The sequence below is a fragment of the Bubalus kerabau genome, chromosome 3 (genome assembly GCF_029407905.1).
Source record: "Bubalus kerabau isolate K-KA32 ecotype Philippines breed swamp buffalo chromosome 3, PCC_UOA_SB_1v2, whole genome shotgun sequence".
Classification (NCBI taxonomy): Eukaryota; Metazoa; Chordata; class Mammalia; order Artiodactyla; family Bovidae; genus Bubalus; species Bubalus kerabau.
The window spans coordinates 102,626,293-102,649,020 of NC_073626.1; the positions used below are offsets into that span (position 1 = coordinate 102,626,293).

Sequence of the window (22,728 nt, forward strand, 5' to 3'; positions counted from 1 at the left end):
TTTACTTATATATCAGGTCCTACTTTGCAGAAGAGGAGACCTTTACTTAACTTGTACATTTCCATTCATAATGCATATTGGCCTGAGGTAGACTTTTCTCTGGAAAACCAGGACTTCTTGTTTCTGCAGTTTAATTGGAGTGCTGACCTCAAAATATAAAAGTGAGGTATGATAATTTTTTAAAAATGTAATAAACTCACAGATGGCACAACATTGACCTGATGATATTTATCTTTCTGATAACCAGCTTAAGAGATGAAGATTGTGACTACTTGAAAGAGAGGGCTCATGGTTCATAAATGTGAAGAAGTCGTTCATCAATTTTCTGGGAGACCTGTTAACACCCAGTCTCTAAATTTTAATGAAAAACATTTAGCAGCTGATTTCTAATAAAATATTTCCAATTATCAGGGGCCCACTGGTGTTCATGCAGATATCAGTTATAAGACTGTAAAATAATACATATCTGTATGTATATATGTGAGTGTATAAATAATATATATGTATGTATATGTATAATGTCTGATTTTAAATATCAGAAAGAGTGACTTAAGCATAAGTGTGTTTCATTAATTAAGGACTTATTTTCCTAGGGACTATGCTACACTTTGAGGGCCTTTGATGTGTTGAGAATCTTTACGAACAATTGCCTAAGGATATAACTCTTTTGTGAAGATAGAGAGATGAGGCCTTTAATTGAAAAATAAAATACTGAATTTTATCACTGAATGCATTTTGTCAGTAAATAATTGGGTGTTTTATCTTGGAAAATTTTAAGGAAGATACAAAGGTCATACAGAGGTATCTTTTCTAAAGAACTGGGAAGAAAACAGTGATGGAGAAGAAATTATATAGACATTGCCCTTAAATTGACTAGGACTTGAATTTCAGCTCAGTAATTATAAATTCTAAGATCCTGGGTACTTTTTTCTCACTCTCTATTAGTCTACACTTCCCTCTCTCTCTATAAAATGCTGGTACTAGGCTCAGTTTCCCCCTTACCTGTGAAAGGTCAACATATTTGTGTGTATACACACACCTATGTTTTTGCTACTAATTGTCGTATAAGAAACCATTCTAAAACTTAGTGACTTAAAGGAACAGTGACATTTATTTTGCTTATGAGCTTTTAATTTGTGAAGGATTCAATGACGACAGCCTTTCTGTACTCCACTAGATATCAAAGGCATAGCTAGAATTATCTAAATGCTCGGTCATCATGTATCAGGGAGTTGATGTTGGCTATCACTTGGGGCCTCAACTGTGGCTATGATTAGAATACCTACATGTGGCCTTTCCATATGGCCACAGTGACTTTGCTTCAATGAAGAGAGTTTCAAGACAGAAAGAATCTTGCTTGAAAGCCACACAATTTCACTTTTCCTTATTCTGTTTATTAGAAGAGAGTCATTAAGACCAGCCCATTTTCAAGGAAAGGAAACATCAACTATACTTTTTGAGTGAAAGTGAAAGTCACTCAGTCATGTCCAACTCTTTGCAACACCATGGACTATGCAGTCCATAGAACTCTCCAGGCCAGAATACTGGAGTGGGTAGCCATTCCCTTCTCCAAGGGATCTTCCCAATTCAGGGATCAAACCCAGGTCTCCCACATTGCAGGCAAATTCTTTACCAGTTGACCCACCAGGTAAAGGAATTTTAAACACTTATTTTAAAGCCAGAACAATGGCATGCTACAAATGCTCAATAAATAGTCATGGCTCCTTTCTTTTCCTTCCCATTTTTTCACATATCTGTTTTAGTTTAGGATGTCATTCAGCCTATTATATGCCTTAAACTATTAGGTACTGGTGAACAAGACAGACAAATTCTATTCTCTCAGGGAGTTTATTATCAGGTGCACATCTGAATAAACTACAGATAATTATTCAGGTACTTCTAAACATTTATTAAGCACCTGCTATGGGAAATGCTCTTAGATGTAAACTTTGAAAGAGTCATTTGTGGGACTATGTCCTCAGGACTTGCAGTCTAGCAAGGGGAATAGAATATGTACAGTAACAACTATAGTAATATAGACAGTGATAAGTATTGTAAATGGAGATTAGATAAGGGCACATCAGAAGTAAAGAAATAATTAGGAACTGGGTGGTTCAGGGAAGGCTTCATGGACTCAATAGTAGTAGAACTCTTATTAGAAGGATTTGAATATGCAGGGACAGCAGAGCCTGGTGGGCTGCCATCTGTGGGGTCTCACAGAGTTGGACAAGACTGATGTGACTTAGCAGCAGCAGCAGCAGCAGCAGAATATGCAGTATTATCAGAAAGATCTTCCAAATCCAGTCAGTAGAACTTCTTACATTTGTCAACTGTTATACCAACCTAGACAGCATATTAAAAAGCAGAGACATTACTTTGCCAACAAAGGTCAGTCTATTCAAGCCTATGGTTTTTCCAGTGGTCATGTATGGGTGTGAGAGTTGGACTGTAAAGAAAGCTGAGACCGAAGAATTGATACTTTTGAACTGTGGTGTTGGAGAAGACTCTTGAGAGTCCCTTGGACTGCAAGGAGATCCAACCAGTCCATCCTAAAGGAAATCAGTCCTGAATATTCATTGGAAGGACTGATGTTGAAGCTGAAACCCCAATACTTTGGCCAGCTGATGCAAAGAACTGACTCATTTGAAAAGACCCTGATGCTGGGCAAAATTGAAGTTGGGAGGAGAAGGGGACGACAGAGGATGAGATGGTTGAATGGCATCACCGACTCAATGGACAAGAGCTTGGGTAAACTTCAGGAGTTGGCGATGGACAGGGAGGCCTGGCATGCTGCAGTGCATGGGGTCGCAAAGAGTTGGACATGACTGAGTGACTGAACTGAACTGAACTGATACTGTTCACAAAAAGATAAGTTATGTCACCGAATTTTTCTGGTGATCATATAATTTTTCATAATATTATTTTATTATTAGCAGTATTTTATGTATTATACATTCTATATGAAATTATATATACAGATATAATTATATATGTATATATAAATATATAACTACCTCCCTGGTGGCTCAGACGGTAAAGAATCTGCCTGTAGTATGGGAGACCCCAGTTTGACCCTTGGGTTGGGAAGATCCCCTGGAGAAGGGAATGGCTACCCACTACAGTATTCTTGCCTGGAGAATCCCCTGGACAGAGAAGATCCTGTAGACTGGCAGGCTACAGTCTATGGGATCACAAAAGAGTCAGACAGGACTGAGCGACTAACACTTTCACTTTCATATACATATAGATATATAATCAGAAGACAAAATTGTGACTCTTGAGATTTAAATTAATTACTTAAGATTGTAAAGGACACACAGAAGGGAATAGTTACAAATTTACCTGATGATTTGATTGGGGCTTAATTATAAAAAGCCTTGAATGCCAAGCCAAAGGAGCTCAGACATCACTTGGTAACTAAAACAGGTTTATTGGTAGCAGAGACATATAAATAGAAATATAAATAGAACTATGCATTGGGAAAAGTATTCTGCAGTCAGTGTCAAAAACAGGTCAGAATCAGATTTCTTAGAGGCATGGAATTTTGTCCTAACAGCAATTTATGTCTGAGGTGATAAATCACTGACATAATGGTGGTTTTCATGAAGACAAGAAAGAGTGGTGCATTTAGAACATAGGGGTAAAAGTGACTACATTTGGGTAAACAATGAGAGCCATCAAAGTTGAAGACAAGATTTTAAGCCTAAATCATTATGGCATTGATACTGATATTGAGAACGTTATAGTGTCACAGCTAAAATTGGGTGGAGTTTGCTTGCTTTATTTTGTTGGTTTGTTGCAGAACCAGGGTGATAGAGCAGGTTCATTTTTACATATCAAGTTTGAGATGTCAGTAAGCAATTCAGGTGGGTAGATAAAATGGCAGGTGAAATTATGGGACAAAAGCCCATGGTGGTTTTTATTGGCTTATTTGTCTTAGTTTTTATATCTCCTTTTTCTTGTAAGTTATTTGAGATTTGGAGCGGGTGTTCAGAGATCAAGTTAGAGATCTGCAAATTAAACTTAGAGTGAAAGATGAGTTTGACAATATTGCCAAAGAAGAGAGTTTAAGAAGAGAGAAAGGAAAATTAAGGGCAGAACATTGAGAAATAATTTACTCTCAACAGTTGATTAAGCTTTGGTCCAATGAACATCATTCTAACCTGCCTGTCTTAGACTGTTCTGGCTGCTGTAGCAAAATACCATGTACTGGGCAGCTTACAAAAAAACAATTTTTCACAGTTCAGAGTTTGGGAGTCTGCAATCAGGGCACCAGCATAGTCAAGGGACAACTCTCTTCCAGGTTGCAAACTTCTTGTTGCATCCTCTTGTAGGGTAGAGGTGGGCTAGCTCTCTGGAGTCTCATTTTAAGGACACTATTCCCGTTAATGAGTGCTCCACACATTCCAGATGTCCCAGCCATTAATACCACCGTCTTGTGCATTACTTATGTAACATTAATTTTAAGAGATATAAACATTCAGCCTTAAGCACAGCCTAGATGCTTTTGGAGTTATGACATGAAAACAGGTATTTATTTGTTTATTTGTCTTAGTTTTTATAGAAATAACTCTTCTTTTGTAAGTTTTTGGAGACATATGCAAATAAATGAGGATGTCTCATATGTTTGGGGAAAAGGAGCATGAGCCCATGAATTAGGAGGAAATCTCAGTACAGGAACAGATGGGGAAATATTTTTAATTGTAAGATCTTAAGAGGAATGAGATATTATCTGTGACACTTGGGAGAACAGCCTCAGACCTATATGTTTTGGGTACTAGGCCAATTTGAGAGTGTTGTGTGTAAATTGACTGATTTATCTCTTGGTTTGGTGGTACCATAAAAGATTTATCTCTTGGTTTCTCTGTCCTCATGAAAACCACTACATCAGTGGTACATTACTTCTGACATAAAGTATTCTTACAGCAAGAGCAAGATTCCACGCCTCTAAGAAATCTGATTCTCTCATTGTATTATGAGAAAAGCATGACTTAAGTTCAAGATTTGAACTTAAATCCCAGCTCTATCCTATTTAAGCTAAATTAATTTGGACAAGTTACCTTAACACTGAACTTTGGTTTCCTCATCTACAAAATGAGGTTACTAATACCTCCTGTGTCAGAATGAGAGAAATACATAATGTGTGCAGAGCACAAAGTAGAGAGCCCACACACATGAGACAGTAAATTGTAATTCTGATGATTATGTTGATAATGTCAGTATAGGTTGATTTGCCTCAGAGTTTAAAAATTAGAAGATCCAAGTTATATAGAGAATTATAGAATTGTGTTCACTACTTAAGGACCCTAAGAACCCTGATATCTGGATACCCCAAACCTCTAAGCTGTGACTTTATTTTATAACTGGATACCAGCAATGACACCAAGAAACTCAGCAGGAATGAAAATCATTATTGTATTTACCACTACTTTTATTTTAATAGCATTACTTAATAATTGTTCCTGTTCATCCTTTTCCTATTTTATATATGTGTATACATATGTATGGGTGTGAATGTGTATGTGTGTTCAGATATGATTGTAGTAAAAATAGTAAGGACACTGAATTTACAAACCAAAGTTTTGAGTTCACATTCTGCCTCTTCTACTTATTAGCTGAATGATTTTATCTCTGAACTCCCTCATTAGTTAAATAAAGCTTGAACCTATCCTTGATGTTACTATGAACCGTGATTAAAGTATGTGAAAGTCTTTTGTAAACTGTAAACCATAGCATAACTAGGGGTATGATTTGTTCAATCATAAATGTAATTTGTATTTATTTCATAGTGTCAAACAGGATTTTACCTAGGGTGCCCATAACACACAAACTGGAATTCTGCTTACAAAAGAAATCTGAGTATCTACTTAGTGAGGTGTTATGAAAAGTGCTATGATTAAGTAACAATATTTGAAGTGGTGTGGGAGGACGCCATACCACATATTTTCTAGTCTTAATTTGTAAGTTGATGTGTTCTGATTTTTTGCTTCTTTTGATTCCATCAACTAATATATAAGGATGCAGAGTTTTATATACTTCTCTTAGCTGGGTTTGAAGACACATGACTCACACACTGAAGTTCCATTCTGCTAGTAAGACAGTTTGAAGCTGGCAAAATGATTGTAATAAGAGTAGCTCTTTGAGGTGAAAGTCTAAGAAATTGTACAAGACTGAGATAATGAAATGTTTGGCCATGATCTGCTCTTCATATGTGCCTCATGTATGGAGATGATGATAAAAATAAAACCATGTTTCCTCTTGTCCATGAACTGGTTCAATTTTGGCCAGGATTTAATGCCCGTTTGATTGTAAGATCATTAGAACTACCACTTTAAGCTCAGTCATATCCAATGTAAACTCTTCTTCATCCCTTCCTTTTCTTCTCTTCTTTCATTGTCTTCATATATGGAACTTAGTGAGTTCTGTGCATGAATTGCGTTAAATTCTCCATTGAGTGGCTTCTGATCAGGCTTTTTATATTGTGTCATATGCCATTCCCCTGTATCTCCAGATTATCTCACCAGTTGTTTTCAGATTTTGACACTTTTACGTTGTCTTAGAAACCAGTATATAGACCTGGGTTTGTACAAGAACCTGAATTTGTAATACTTTTTTCCTGTCATCATTGCATCAATTTTTTTCTGCCTATCTAAGTGGATGATAAGAGTGCAGAGTTTTTTGATGAGATTTCCCTACTTCTTTTAGCTAGGCCAAATTTACCTCCTTTTTATTTTCAAATTTTTTAATTTCAGTGTAAGCATGAGAATCAGGGGATACTAACATAAGTCACTTGGATGAGCAGGGTTTTTTTTTTTTTTTTTTTTGGTAAATGCCACCAAAATCCTACAACTTTTGAGGCACAGCTGTTAATTCAAAGATTATTATGTTATTAATAGCATGGTCTGTTTTGTTTAAATTAACTTCCACTATTCAACATTTTGCCATGAGTCAAACTTTTAAAGATTTTTCACACAGTATAAGTAATCATCACAGAGTTTAAGACTGGTTTAATACCTATAGTTAAATTACTGCAAGGAGAGGTAGAACAACTGCCTTTTAAAATTCATGTATTAATTTGAATCTCAACTCAATAACTGAAATACATTGAACATCTGGCCTTTCAGGTATGGAGTAGAAGTTAAAATTTCTCAGATAAATTCATAATTAGGGGCTTGCATTTTTTTAAAGTATATAGTTTTTCAAGCTGATGAACTGAACATATGTGTCTTCCTTTTCACTCCAATTTTATTAAAATGACTAAAAAGATCTATAGGTCTAAAACTAATGTATGCATATAGTATCAATTCTGAATTATGATGAAAAACAAGAAAATATATCATGGTTTGATCAGAGACTTTGAGGAATTGCCTGGAAGTTAGCAAGAATATGAGATCATATCTATAGAGAAAGAAGAGTTATAAAAATTTATCTCAAAACAACCCTAGGAAAAAACTACAGAAGTGAAAAGGTTTCCAGTGATTTTCCAAGGTCAAAGATAATAAACTAAACAACTAATTGGATTGCAAACAGAGATGGTATTTAGCCCTACACAGGTCCAGTTATACCAGTTGTTAAATAATTAGAATGCATTGTACAAGATGATAAATACTTCCTGCCATGAACCCCAAACATCTAGGACCCCCACTTAGAGCCCCATGAACCTCCCTGTGACTCAACAGTCAAGTGATTAATACTTGGCACACAGGGAGCTGTCAGGACCTTGCTTCTGTTTCTGATTATGAGATACCCAAGCTGCTGCTGTTAAGTTGCTTCAGTGGTGTCCGACTCTGTGCGACCCCATAGATGGCAGCCCACTAGGCTCTGCCATCCCTGGGATTCTCCAGGCAAGAACACTGGAGTGGGTTGCCATTGCCTTCTCCATTGTGTGAAAGTGAAAAGTGAAAGTGAAGTCGCTCAGTCGTGTCCGACTCGTAGAGACCCGATGGACTGCAGCCTACCAGGCTCCTCCATCCATGGGATTTTCTAGGCAAGGGTTCTGGAGTGGCTTGCCATTGCCTTCTCCGGAGATACCCAAGGGGCAGTGTTAAATATTTTAAGTATTATCACTGCTGTGGGGTAACATATGGGAGCATTAAAGATGACAGTTGAAAAAGCTTATCTCCATTTCTGGCCTCTCTTCCCCAGCCCACATCTTCAGGCTATATCCGGGAAACTTCTCTGTTCAGAAACTTTAAAAAAGCCTGACAGCAGCTACCATCTTGGGTATAGAATCTGCAAAAAAAAGTGGTAGAGCTTGAACTGGCTCTGGGGCCTTCTCAGCAGATATGGAGGAAAATGGATGAAAATAAAAATTTTCAGGTGAACATAACAGTACTTAACATTTTTTGAGTGTTTACTGTGTTCCAGACATTGTTCTATGAGATCTACATGTATAAACTTGATTCATTCCAACAACTTTATGAGGAAGATTATTATTACTATTCCCATTTTACAGATGAGGAAACCAAAGCACAGATAAGTACAGTGATTTGTCCAGAGTCATAGAGGGGTGATTGGCAAAGCTGGGCTTTTCATTTTGACTCTCTAGCCCCACTCTTACTGCTGCACAAAATTGTCACTCAGGTACATTGAAGTGCTCCACTCCAGATGAAACACATCCATGTTCTAGCAATTTGGAGGCATTGTTCACTTCCTTCCTAATAGCCAGTGATATTCCTTCAATGAATTCCATATGGGTGAAGACAGACAGAATTGATTTCTGTTGCCATTTACCTTTAAGTATATTTACTATACAATAATAAAAACTAAAAAGAAACAAACCAAGATTTTAGTTCAATGATATAGAAATACTGAACAAAACAACTAGTAGAACAAATAAATTAACTAGGTAGGAATTAATGAAATGAAATTTACTAATAAATTATTGAGAATTAGTAGGCAGGAATTCGGAGAAGGCAACGGCACCCCCTCCAGTACTCTTGCCTGGAAAATCCCATGGAAGGCGGAGCCTGGTAGGCTGCAGTCCATGGGGTCGTGAAGAGTCGGACACGACTGAGCGACTTCACTTTCACTTTTCATTTGCATGCATTGGAGAAGGAAATGGTAACCCACTCCAGAGAATCCCAGGGACGGGGGAGCCTGGTGGGCTGCCGTCTATGGTGTCGCACAGAGTCGGACACTACTGAAGCGACTTAGCAGCAGCAGCAGCAGGCAGGAATTAATAAAATAAAAGCATAAAATAGTATACTTGAGCAATAAAAGCAAAAGATGGTTTTCTGAACCATATAAAATAAGCAAAAGGTCTAACTAAAAATAAGTAACCTCTCATAGATTAGGCACAAGTGAAAACCATAATTATTCCTATGGAAAAGATTTTTTAATGGTAAAAAAGTACCTTGTATGGCTGTATACAAATGCATTTTACAATGGACTATATCATTAAATACAGGGTCAAAACTGACCTAGTAGAAAATTCTATATGTAAATAAATAGGAAAAAATGGAAAGGCTAGTTAATGATCTACACTTAAACCAAAGAGTGTACAAGTGATTTTGACAAATTATTAAAGAAAATAGTTTTGAGAAACCACAAGTAATATTGTTTCAGAATATTGAAAAGGACAGAAAGCATCTCAAATCATTCTATAAATATAGCATGTCTCTGTTAATCTGCCAAGAATAATAAAAAAGAAAACCAAAGATTTATTTTACTTACAAATAAATTCAAAAACATGAAATGAAATATAACTCAGCAACATATTAAAAGAATAATACATTATACTGAAATAAGTTTTATTCCAGAAGTAAAGGAATGATTCAGCATAAAAAATCAGTGAAAATTAGAAAATCATCCTTTAAATGTCATTTATTAAATTAAATGATTAAATACCATGCTCACAGCAGCCTAAAATCATTTGGCAAAATTGAATACTCCTTTCTAACTGAGACACTTACCAAAATAGAAGTTAAAGGAAATCTGTATATCTAATATAAATATATATAATATATAATAGGAAATAAAAGCTTTGTTTAGAGAATAAAAGCTATTCTAGGTATTTCAAGCAGGGATTTAATATAAGAAATTGATGAGTTTCAAAACTGAAGTATGCTCTTTGCAGTATCTTATTTCCTTAAATATTCATGAAATATGTTAGTTGAAAAGGCAAGAGAAGTGAAGCCTAAGAACACTCACCAGAAGATTTCAGGTTTGCCAATAGTGTTTCAAAGATTAGGACATTGCTACCAACATTCTAGTTAGGTACTGCAGGCAATTACTGCTGCTGGGAACAGCTGGCTGAACCATGGTAGGAGTGTCAGGGGTTCCTGCAGAACCTTGTATCTACCAGGACTCAAGCATCTGCCCACTATTGCTGGAGGAGAAGTCATGGTTTTGGCTTCCCTCTGCCTTCCATATCTCTTATAAGTGCTTGCCAATGATGGAATCTAAACTGGAAACTTGTAGGCAAAGGATTGTAGAAAATGTTATTTCTAGGTTTCCAACCCTGTAGTGTAGAGAGACTATCAAAGGGAGTTGAACTTGTGTTCATATGAACAGAAAATCTGTCACTATGATTTCTAGAAAGTGAAATGAGGCAATGAAAAATATGAGAGGTGTTAATATTGGAAAAGGAGCAATTAATAATTACACTTCATAGGCAATGGAATTTTCCATCTGAAAATCCAGGAATTATAGTCAAAATACCTTAAGAATTTCTACTAATCAATGATAAAATATAAAATCAAAATAAGGAAATAAATATGTAAATTAATAAATATGTAAATTAATTTATAGGGCAAATTAAAGGGATCATCATCATCATCATCAATCAAAGCATCATTTATGGCTGAGGAAAAAGATGTCAGAGGAGTAGGTGGACATGGAGTATATCTCTCTCTACGGATACATCAGGAATACATTTTCAGACACAGAAGTGCGTGCAGAACACCAGCTGAGAGTGGACAGCGGTACCTGACCAGTGGAAAAGAATATATAGACCCACGTAAAACTCCACAATATGAAGGAACTAAGGGGAAAAACAGGAGTGTTAGTAGTACTAGACCTGCCCTCTGCGGGTAGGGGAATTGAAGCAGGCGTCCGATCCCTACACCAGGGCAATTGTCTGAGTCAGAGGAGAAACATTTAAGACTGAGAGTGAAACAGCTGATCTGTGGCAGCCTAAATGGAACAGGAATCAGACAGCCCTTGCCACAGCCATACATACCCTGGACAGGGACGTAGATGCCCTGGAAGGTGCAGCCCCTGGGAGCTGGAGTTTAGGGATTATGGAGCAATCCCAGGGCGAGGGCTGCTGTTGACTGTGGAGAGATGAAGCTAGGGGATGTGAGGAAGGAGACTGTAGGGGGAAATGCCTGTGGAGGAAAGCCAGGTAGTCATGGAAGCAAGGTGATACTGCTGAGTCACGTGTATGGGGTGGAGCCATCACCAAAGCCTCTCTCTCCCCACATGCCAGCATTGGCAGCTGAACAATAGAGAGCCTGGCCCATCAAATGCCCAATGCACTGAACTACAGAGTAGGACCCCACACAGGGTGCTCATTTAAGTGACTGATGCACCAAACAACAGAGAAGGACCCTGGGCAGGGGAGCCCTCTAAGTGCCTGAATGGGCAGGGCTATAGAGAAAGACTGGCCAAAGAAGCCTTCTGATTGCCAGCTACAAGAGCCTCGAAAAAAAGACTCTGATAGGGCCATAACTCCTGCAGAGAGGCAGTCCATGTCCCTGCACACTTGGCACTTCCAGGGTCCCTGCAAGCCAAGCAGCTGTGCCACCTTCACACTCGACCCTCACTGGGGCAGAGCTGCCACAGGCAAAAAAGACTTGCCTCTATGCATGCAAGGTCACTTTGGTCTGGTACAACTCTTTGTGACCCTGTGGCCTGTGGCCTGTCAGGCTTCTCTGTCAGGGGTTTCTCCAGGAAAGAATACTGGAGTGTATTGGCCAATACTGGTTGCATACCTCTCTAGAGCACTATATTTCCTGCTGCCCTAGCCACCAATGCCCCTGAGTACCTGGTGCAGCCAGAACCCCTGTGACGCAAGCAGCTGCACCACCTCCACACCTGGCCCTCACTGGGGCAGACCCAGGTCCTTACAGGCAGCCTCAGGAGCAAACCCCAGTGGACGACCCACATGCAGAGGTGGAAATAAAACCACAGTTGAAACCCAGAAGCAGTGTGACTAAGGAAGAAGACCCAAACCTTCCCACAGCTGTACAAGCTGGAGATTAAATCCACACGATCAACTAGGCAGACTCAGCGTCAATGAAATGTATAAAAGGTCATTGAGCTCTCTTTCCCTGCCGCCGCGGAGCCGCGCGGAGGCGGAGGCTCGGGTGCATTCAAGATTCGGCTCCACCCGTAACCCACCGCCATGGCCGAGGAAGGCATTGCTGCTGGAGGTGTAATGGACGTTAATACTGCTCTGCAAGAGGTGCTGAAGACCGCCCTCATCCACGATGGCTTAGCACGTGGAATTCGCGAAGCTGCGAAAGCTTTAGACAAGCGCCAAGCCCATCTGTGTGTGCTCGCATCCAACTGTGATGAGCCTATGTATGTCAAGTTGGTGGAGGCCCTTTGTGCTGAGCATCAAATCAACCTGATTAAGGTTGATGACAACAAGAAACTAGGGGAATGGGTAGGCCTCTGTAAAATTGACAGAGAGGGAAAACCTCGTAAAGTGGTTGGTTGCAGCTGTGTGGTGGTTAAGGACTATGGCAAAGAATCTCAGGCCAAGGATGTCATCGAGGAGTACTTCAAATGCAAGAAATGATGAAATAAAAAACTGATTTCTTGTTTTCCAAAAAAAAAAAAAAGGTCATTGAGAGCTCCCACCAAAGAAAACGTACTAGTTCTGATAGCTGTGGACATTAGAGGCAAGAACACACAGGAGTAGGACCAGGTTAGAATCTGAGCTGTCCCCACAGCAGGTCCAGAGACCTCCTAGACCAGACCTAGGAGGGCATCCTAGGGAGGTGAGGTGGACTGTGACTCACAGTGAGTGAAAGGACTCTGACAGCAGTGACTCAGGAAAAACATTTATTATTCTTATGTTTTGGCTTGTTCTGTAGACTCTTTTGAATTTTTTTTCTCCCCACCCTCCACTACCCCTGCCATTGTAGTTGTGTATTTTATTGGCCTCCACGTTGGGCTGTTGCAGCTCTGTGGAGTTTTCCTTTTTCCTCTCTTTCTTTCTTCTTTCTTTCTTTTTTCTCTTTTTTATTTTAATTTTTTTAAACTTATTGTATTTTTTCTACATTTATTCCTTTGTTTGCTTTTCCAACTGTTCTTTTCCCCTTGCAGTTAATCTTTAATGTGTATAAATCTTCTATATCTATCTCTATTTAACTTTGCATATCTATTTCTTTCTTTTCTGTCTTTCATTTCAAGACCCTACACTACAAGAGAACTAACCCTAAGGAATATCAATCATGAGAACTCACACAAAGGAAACCACTTGAATACAAGACCTGGCATCACCCAACCACCAGTAGCACCCTGTGTAGATTGCCTCATCTAAACAACAAGTAAAGCATAAATACAAACCCAATTATCAGCAGATAAGGATTGCCACCTCACTCAGCCTTGCCCATCTGAGGAAAAACAAACAAACAAAAAACTCAGCACAAATCTCACCTTATATGAAGCTTACAGAAACCACTGGACCAACTGTAGGAAGTTAGAAACAAAAAGGAAGAAAGAATTCAACCTTGAAGCCTGGGAAAAGGAGATCTCAAACACAATAAGTTAAAAAAATAATAATTAAAAGGCAGATAAATACTACACAAATGAAGGAACAAACTAGAAACTCAGAAACTGAAATAAATGAAGAAGAAATAGACAAACTACCTGAAAAAGAATTTATAATAATGATGGTAAAGATGATAAAAAGCCTTGAAAACAGAATGGAGAAAAAGCAAGAATCAATTAACAAAGAACTAGAAGAATTAAAGAATAAACATACAGAGACAGACAACACAATTACTGAAATTAAAAAATATTCTAGAAGGAATCAATAGCAGAATATCTGAAACAGAAGAACAAATCAGTGAGCTGGAATATAAAATGGTTGAAATAACTTCTGAAGAGCAGAATAAAGTAAAAAGAATGAAAAGAACTGAGGGTAGTCTCAGAGACCTCTGGGACAATATCAAATGCACCAACATTCTAATTATAGGGGCCCCAGAAGAAGAAGAGAAAAAGAAAGGATATGATAAAATTCTTAAAGAGATTATAGTTTAAAATTTCCCCGATGTGGAAAAGGAAATAGTCAATCAAGTTCAAGAAATGCAAAGAGTTCCATACAGGATAAGCCCAAGGAGAAACACGCAAAGGCACATACTAATCAAACTAACAAAGACTAAACACAGAGAAAGGATATCAAAAGCTGCAAGGCAAAAGCAAAAAGTAACATCAAGGGAAACCCTGTATGTTTAACAGCTAATCTTTCAGCAGAAACTCCGCAGACCAGAAGGGAATGGGCAGGATATTGTTAAAGTACTGAAAGGGAAAAATCTGTAACCAAGATTACTGTACCACAAGGATCTTATTCAAAATTGATGGAGAAATCAAAAGCTTTTCAGACAAGAGAAAGAGATTCAGTACCACCAAATCAGAAACAGTGGACACAGTGGCTGACTATTTTTCTGGGCTCCAAAATCACTGCAGATGGTGACTGCAGCCATGAAATTAAAAGACGCTTACTCCTTGGAAGGAAAGTTATGACCAACCTAGATAGCATATTCAAAAGCAGAGACATTACTTTGCCAACAAAAGTCCATCTAGTCAAGGCTATGGTTTTTCCAGTGGTCATATATGGATGTGAGAGTTGGACTATAAAGTAAGCTGAACACTGAAGAATTGATGCTTTTGAACTGTGGTGTTGGAGAAGACTCTTGAGAGTCCCTTGGACTGCAAGGAGATCCAACCGGTCCATCCTAAAGGAGATCAGTCCTGGGTGTTCATTGTTAGGACTGATGTTGAAGCTGAAACTCCAGTACTTTGGCCACCTGATGAGAAGCACTGACTCATTTGAAAAGACCCTGATGCTGGGAAAAATTGAGGGCAGGAGGAGAAGGGGATGACAGAGGATGAGATGGTTGGATGGCATCACCGACTCGATGGACATTGGTTTGGGTGGACTCCGAGGGTTGGTGGTGGACAGGGAGGCCTTGTGTGCTGCGGTTCATGGGTTTGCAAAGAGTTGGGCATGACTGAGCGACTGAACTGAACTGAACTGATATCAGCTTTACAACAAACGTTAAAGGGACTTATATAGTCAAGAAATACAAAAGAAGAAAAAAGATCTACAAAATCAATCCCAAACTATTAAGAAAATGGCGATATGAACATGTATTTCAATAATTAATTTAAATATAAACAGATTAAATGCTCCAAGCAAAACACAAAAACTGGCTGAATGGATACAAAAACAAGACTCATGTATATGCTGTTTACAAGAAACCCACATCAGACCTAGAGACACATATAGACTGAAAGTGAGAGGATTGAAAAATATATTCCATGCAAATGGAAAGCAAAAGAAAGCCAGAGTAGCTATCCTCATATTAGACAAAACAGACCTTAAAATAAAGAATATCACAAGAGATAAGGAAGGACACTACATAATGATCAAGGGATCAATCTAAGAGGAAGACATAACAATTGTAAATACCTATGCACCCAACATAGGAGCACATCAATATATAAGGCAAAGACTAACAGACGTGAAAGGAGAAACTGACAGTAACACAATAATAGTAGGAGAATTTACACCCCACTCACACCAATGAACAGATCATCAAAACAGAAAATTAATAAGGAAACACAAGTCTTAAATGATACGTTAGATGAGATGGATCTCATTGTTATCTTCAGGACATTCCATCCAAATGCAAAAGAATACACCTTCTCAAGTGCACATGGAACATTCTCCAGGATAGACCACATCTTGGGTCACAAATCAAACCTCAGTAAATTTAAGAAAATTGAAATCATATCAAGCATCTTCTCCGACTACAACACTATGAGACTAGATATCAATAACAAGAAAAAAAAAACTGTAAAAATCACTAACACATGGAGATTAAACAAACATTTCCAAATAACCAACAGGTTACTGAAAAAATCAAAAGGGAAATAAAAAAAAATCTAGAAACAAATGACAATGAAAAGATGACAACTCAAAACCTATGGGATGCAGCAAAAGCAGGTTTGAGAGGGAAGTTTATAGCAACACAGTCCTACCTAAGAAACAAGGAAAAACACCAAATAGACAACCTAAATTCACATCTAAATCAACTGGAAAAAGAGGAAGAAGAACAACAACAAAAAAACCCCAAAATTAGTAGAATGAAAGAAATCATAAAGATCTGAGCAGAAATAACTGAAAAAGAAATGAAAGAAACAATAGTAAAGATAAAACTAAAAGCTGTTTCTTTGAGAAAATAAAAAAATTGACAAACCTTTAGTGAGACTCATAAATAAAAAAAGAGAGAAGAATCACATCAACAAAATTAGGAATGAAAAAGGAGAGGTTACAACAGACAATGCAGAAATACAAAGGATTATAAGAGACTCTTAAGAACAACTATATGGCAATAAAATGGATAACCTGGAAGAAATGGATAGATTCTTAGAAAAGTTCAATCTTCCAAGACTGAACCAGGAAGAAATAGAAATTATAAGCAACCCAATTACAAGCACTGAAATTGAAGCTGTGATCCAAAATCTCTCAAAAAACAAAAGCCCAGGACCTGATGGCTTCACGGGAGAATTTTATCAAACATTTAGAGAAAAGCCAATGCCTATCCTTCTAAAGCTCTTTCAAAAAATTGTAGCAGAAGGAACACTTCCAAACTCATTCCATGAGGCCACCATCACCCTGATACCAAAATCAGACAAAGAAAACACACAAAAAAGAAAACTACAGGCCAATATCAGTGATGAACATAGATGCAAACATCTTTAACAAAATTTTAGCAAACAGAATTCAGCAACACATTAAAAAGCTCATACACAATGATCAGTTGGGTTTATTCCAGGGATACAAGTATTCTTCAATATATGCAAATCAAACAATGTGATACACCTTATTAACAAATTGAAAGATAAAAACCATGTGATCATCTGAATGATGCAGAGAAAGCCTTTGACAAAATTCAGCACCCATTTATGATTAAAACTCTTCAAAAAATGGGCATAGAAGGAATTTGCCTCAACATAGTAAAGGCCATATATGATAAGCTTACAGCAAACATTATTCTCAATGGTGAAAAACTGAAAGCATTCCCCCTAAAATCAGGAAGAAGACAAGGGTGTCCACTTTTACCACTGTTATTCAACATAGTTCTGGAAGTCCTAGCTACAGCAGTCAGAGAAGAAAAGGAAATGAAAGGAATCCATATTGGAAAAGAAGAAGTAAAGCTCTAACTGTTTGCAGATGACATGATACTGTCCATAGAAAACCCTCAAGATTGTATCATATTATTACTAGAGCTAATCAGTAAATTTAGCAAAGTCTCAGGACACAAAATCAATACACAGATATCACTTACATTTCTATATACTAACAATGAAAAATTGAAAGAGAAATTAAGAAATTAATCACATTCACCATTGCAACAAAAAGAATCAAATATCTAGGAATAAACTTACATAAGGAGACAAAAGGACTGTACACAAAAAATTATAATACACTCATGAAAGAAATCAAAGATGACATTAACAGATGGAGAAAAAATATTCCTTGTTCCTGGGTAGGATGTATCAATATTGTGAAAATGACTATACAACCAAGTGCAATTTACAGATTCAATGTAATCCCTATCAAATTACCAATGGCATTTTTCACAGAACTAGAACCAAAAACTTCACAAATCATATGGAAACACAAAAGACCTCTAACAGACAAAGCGTTCTTGAGAAAGAAGAATGGAGCTGGAACAATCAACATTCCTGACTTCAGATTATAGTACAAAGCTACAGTCATCAATACAGTATGGTAATGGCACAAAAACAGAAATATAGATCAATGGAACAAGAGAGAAAGCCCAGAAATAAACCCATGCATCTATTGGTATCTTATTTTTGACAAAGAAGGCAAGAATATACAATGGGGCAAAAACAGCCTCTTCATTAAATGATGCTGGGAAAACTGGACAGCTACATTTGAAAGAATGAAATTACAACACTTTCTGACACCATACACAAAGATAAACTCAAACTGCATTAAAGACCTAACTGTAAAAGACCAGAAACTATAAAATTCTTAGAGGAAAAATGCAGAAAACTCGATGACATAAATCAAAGCAAGATCCTCTATGCCCCACCTCCTAGAGTAATGGAAATGAAAACAAAAGCAAACAAGTGGGACCAGATTAAACTCTAAAGCTTTTGCACAGCAAAGGAAACTATAAAGTGAAGTGACAAGGTGAAAAGACAACCCTTGGAATGGGAGAAAATAATAACAAATGAAACAACTGACAAAGGATCCATTTCCAAAACATACAAGCAGCTTGTACAACTCCATAACAGAAAAACAAACAACCTAATCAAAAAGTGGGAAAAGACCTAAACAGACATTTCTCCAAAGAAGACATACACATGTCTAGCAAACACATGAAAAGATGCTCAACATCGCTCATTATTAGAGAAATGTAAATCAAAACTACAATGAGATATCACCTCATACCCATCAGAATGGCCATCATCAAAAAGTCTACAAACAATAAATGCTGGAGAGGATGTGGACAAAAGGGAACACTTGTGCACTGTTAGTGGGAATGTAAATTGATACAGCCACTATGGAAGATGGTATGGAGATTCTTTAAAAATCCTAGGAATAAGACCACCATATAACCCAGCAGTCCCACTCCTAGGCATATACCCTGAGGAAACCAAAACTTAAAAGACACATGTATCTCATTGTTCATTGCAGCAGTATTTGCAATAGCTAGAACATGGAAACAGCTTAGATATCCATCGACAGATGAATGGATAAAGAAGTTGTGGTACACATACACAATGGAATATTACTCAGCCATAAAAAGGAACACATTTGAGTCGGTTCTAATGAAGTGGATGAATCTAGAACCTATCATACAGAGTGAAGTAAGTCAGAGAAAGGAAGATAAATATCGTATTCTAATGCATTTGTATGGAATCTAGAAAATGGTACTGAAGTATTTATCTACAGTCAGCAATGAAGAAACACACATAGAGAATAGACTTATGGACATGGGGAATGGGGAGGAGAGGGTGAGATGTATGGAAGTAGTAACATGGAACCTTACATTATCATACATAAAATAGATAACCAATGTGAATTTGTTGTATGGCTCAGGAAACTCAAACAGGAGCTCTGAATCAACCTAGAGGGGTCAGATGGGGAGAGAGATATGAGGGAGGTTGAAAAGGGGGTGGATATATGTATACCCATGGCTGATTTAAGTTGAAGTTTGACAGAAAACAACACAATTCTGTAAGCAATTATCCTTCAATTAAAAAATGAATTAATTAAAAAACATCATTTATTATTAGGCAGTTAAAAATTTAAACAAAAATGTGATACTAGTCTTTGGTCTTAAGATTGACAGACGTCAGTACATTGACAATAGCTAAGATTTATTGTGTGAGGAGCTCTATATTCTTATACATTGTTTTGGTTTATAAGTAATAATGATATATTTTCAGCCATAATTTCATCAAATACATTTTTGACACTTTTTTTTTCTTTCTTCTCCTTCTGAGACCCCTGTAATGTGAATTTTGGTATGTTTGATGTTGTCTCAGCAGTCCCTTAATTTATTTTCACGATTTAAATGTCCTTTTTGCTGTTCCAATTGGGTGATTTCCATTATTCTATCTTCCAGATCACTTATGTATTCTTCTGTATCACCTATTCTACTGTTAATTCCTCTGAATGTGTTTTTCATTTCAGTTATTATATTTTTCAGTTCTGAATGGTTATTGTTTTATATTGCCTAGTTCCTTGTTAACATTCTCACTGTGTTCATCTATTCCTTTTCCTGATTCGGTTGGCATTTTTATTGTTAATACTAATGCTTTGAGCTCTTTATCTGGTTAATTATCTATGTTTCATTAGTTTTCTTCAGGGGTTTTACTTATTTAAAAAAAAATGTGTTTATTTTTGGCTGTGCTGAGTGTTTGCTGCTGCATGTGGGCTTTCTCTAGCTGTGGTGAGTGGGGCTACTCTTCCTTGCAGTGCCTGGCTGCTCTTGCGGTGGCTTCACTTGCGGAGCATGGGCTCTAGGGTCCACATGGGCTCAGTAGTTGTGATGCATGGGCTTAGCTGCCCGCATGTGGGATCCTTCTGGACCAGGGATTGAACCTGTGTCCCCTGCATTGGGAGGTGGGTTCTTAACTTCTAGACCTTCACAGAAGCCCTGGTTTTCTCTTATTTTTTCGACCGAAACAATTTTTTGTGTCTTCTCATTTTACTCAACTTTCTCTGACACTCTAAAATTAGGTGAAATAGTTACTCATTCCTGTCTTGAAGGGTATCCTGGAGTGGTAGCATCCCTATACAGCCTGTGTGTGTGTCCAGTGGCTTTGGTGGGAGAGCTGGCATGAGCACAAATCATGCCTCTCCCCAGGGTCTCCTGGCAGTTATCACTTGGATAGGAAGTGGGTCTGGAGATGGAAGGGCTAGAGTCAGTGCTAGGTATGAGCTGAGATTTCTTCTCTACTCAGTGGCCAACACATCTCTACTGGGGGGATGAGGCAGGTCCCAAGTTGCTGGTGCAGAAGCCCAACAGGACAGGTCCAGGCTGATTCTGTTAGCTCTCTGTCGGGGCTCTCCCCATTCTCAACCCTGGCACCCTTGGCCTGGAGAGGAGTGGTGCTGAAGCAGTAGCAGGAGGGGCTGGAGCAGGGGCTCAGCCTGGGTCTGGGTGTTGGTGTGGCAGCCCTAGTCATAGTCAGAGGCCTGGGCCACTTCTGATGTGCTCCCCCAGTAAGTGCTAGCAATGGCCGCCCCTGCTCTGCCCAGGTGCCGTTTGGGCCTGAGCCACCTTTGCCTGTCACAGCTGATCTCTCCCCTCAGCTGCGGCAGTTTTTGTTCCAGTGTATAGCTGCATTGTGAAGCTAGTGAGACCAGAGCGGGCACTCTGCTCAGACTGAGCTGATTGCTGGAGGAGTCATGGGAGACAGGCCAGCTTCCCATGCAGTTCCAATCCCCCCTCTCTGCCCTGTTTTGAGAGGAAGCAAGCATGTATGTATTCCTCATGACCAGAGTCCAGGCTTCTCATACCTCGCCTGTTAGTCTCACTGGCTCTCCAACCAGACGATGTGACTCATCTTCCTGGTCTAGGATTCCAGGGCTGGGTTGCACAATATATGGCTTGAACTGCTCACTCCCCAGGCAGGATCTCCACCCACATAATCCTGCCTCCACTTCCGAGTTCCCTTTCAGGAGCACAGGTCCTGACTTCGTCTCTTTCCTTACTACCCAAATCTATGTTGATCTCTTCCAGCCTGGGTTGTGTAGAAATCTTTCTGCCAATCTCCAGTTAATTCTCAATAATGTTCCATATGTAGATGTATTTTTGATGTGTTCATGGGGGGAAGTGAGTTCTTCATCCTTTTTCTCTGCCATCTTAATCTTCTCCTCCCAAGCATGATCTTTTCTGAAAGAAATTTGATATCTATGAAAACATATGTGTGTAGTCAGCAGTTCTACTGGGTATCTAACCTATAAGGAATTCATACTCATGCAAAAATATGCACATAAAGAGATAATTGAAGCACTGTTTTTAAGTCCATCAAATGAGAATTCTGTAAGTTTCTATCTGTAGGATAGTGCTTAAATGAATAGTGATTTATGTATATTGTAAAATATTATTCAATCATTAAAAAGAATGAGCTATATCTTCATGAACTGATCTAGAAAGATACCAATTATATATTGTTAAATTAAAGTGATAAGATGCAGAGCAGCCCATATAGTCTGGTTTCCTTTATGTTAAAAAGCATACATTTGCATATGTGTCCATACATTAGGGAAATGATTTGAAAAAAAGATGTTAAATGAAGTATTTAAATTGTTAAAACTGATTGCTTCTGGGAAGGAGAGTATGATTAGAAGGAGAGTCTATATAGGGCAGAGAAATAAAATGAGACTTGAATTCCTTACTGTTTATGTTTTTGATTTGTTTGAAATTTTCACAAATGAGAATGTATCACCAATGTAAATATTAAAAATAGAAAAAGTTTGTCAATATCTTCAGTTGTCTCTACTCTATTTTTATTTAATCTGTGACTTTTAAAAACAACATGGCCTACCCAACACCTGCAAGACTTACAGCATAAAAGCCAGGGGTGGATGACTTCTGCTCTCTTCTTAAGGTGCTCTTGCCTACCAGGATCCACGTTGGTGTTTTCATCCTCAATTGTAGACATTTTGGTTCTGGCTCTCTATGAAGACTCCTCTTCCTGGAATTTGGGACTCCGTTTCCTCCTAGTGTCTTCGTTGAGAGAGAACAGTTCTTTCACTGTAGTGTCTGTGCTTTTATTTTCTATACAATATAATAGAACATTAATTTTTAAAATTGATCCATCACTTTCATTGAATCGTTTCTGAGAGAGCTTGACTCGCAAGTGCATATAGCCTTGAATGACTTCTGTTTCCTTGTCTGTGAAATAAATAATTTGTAATTCATGATGCACATGATCTTTTTCAACTTTACCATCTACTTAATTGAAGACAAAATCTGCTTTAAATGACAGATATAC

At 38.1% G+C, this 22,728-nt stretch overlaps 1 protein-coding gene and 1 long non-coding RNA gene across 2 annotated transcripts in view; both read left to right on the forward strand.

Annotated features, from left to right (window-relative positions):
* Positions 1 to 22,728, forward strand: part of LOC129646459 (uncharacterized) — a 170,542-nt gene that overhangs the window by 25,088 nt on the left and 122,726 nt on the right. The window lies entirely within an intron of this gene.
* LOC129646457 (40S ribosomal protein S12) lies at positions 12,261 to 12,773 on the forward strand. Its single transcript, XM_055572664.1, has one exon. It carries the CDS (start codon positions 12,350 to 12,352, stop codon positions 12,746 to 12,748), a length of 399 nt encoding a protein of 132 aa, XP_055428639.1. The 5' UTR covers positions 12,261 to 12,349; the 3' UTR covers positions 12,749 to 12,773.

Coding starts and splice junctions, on each gene's coding strand:
- LOC129646457 (XM_055572664.1), top strand. CDS start 12,350: ATGGCCGAGGAAGGCATTGCTGCTGGAGGTGTAATGGACGTTAATACT.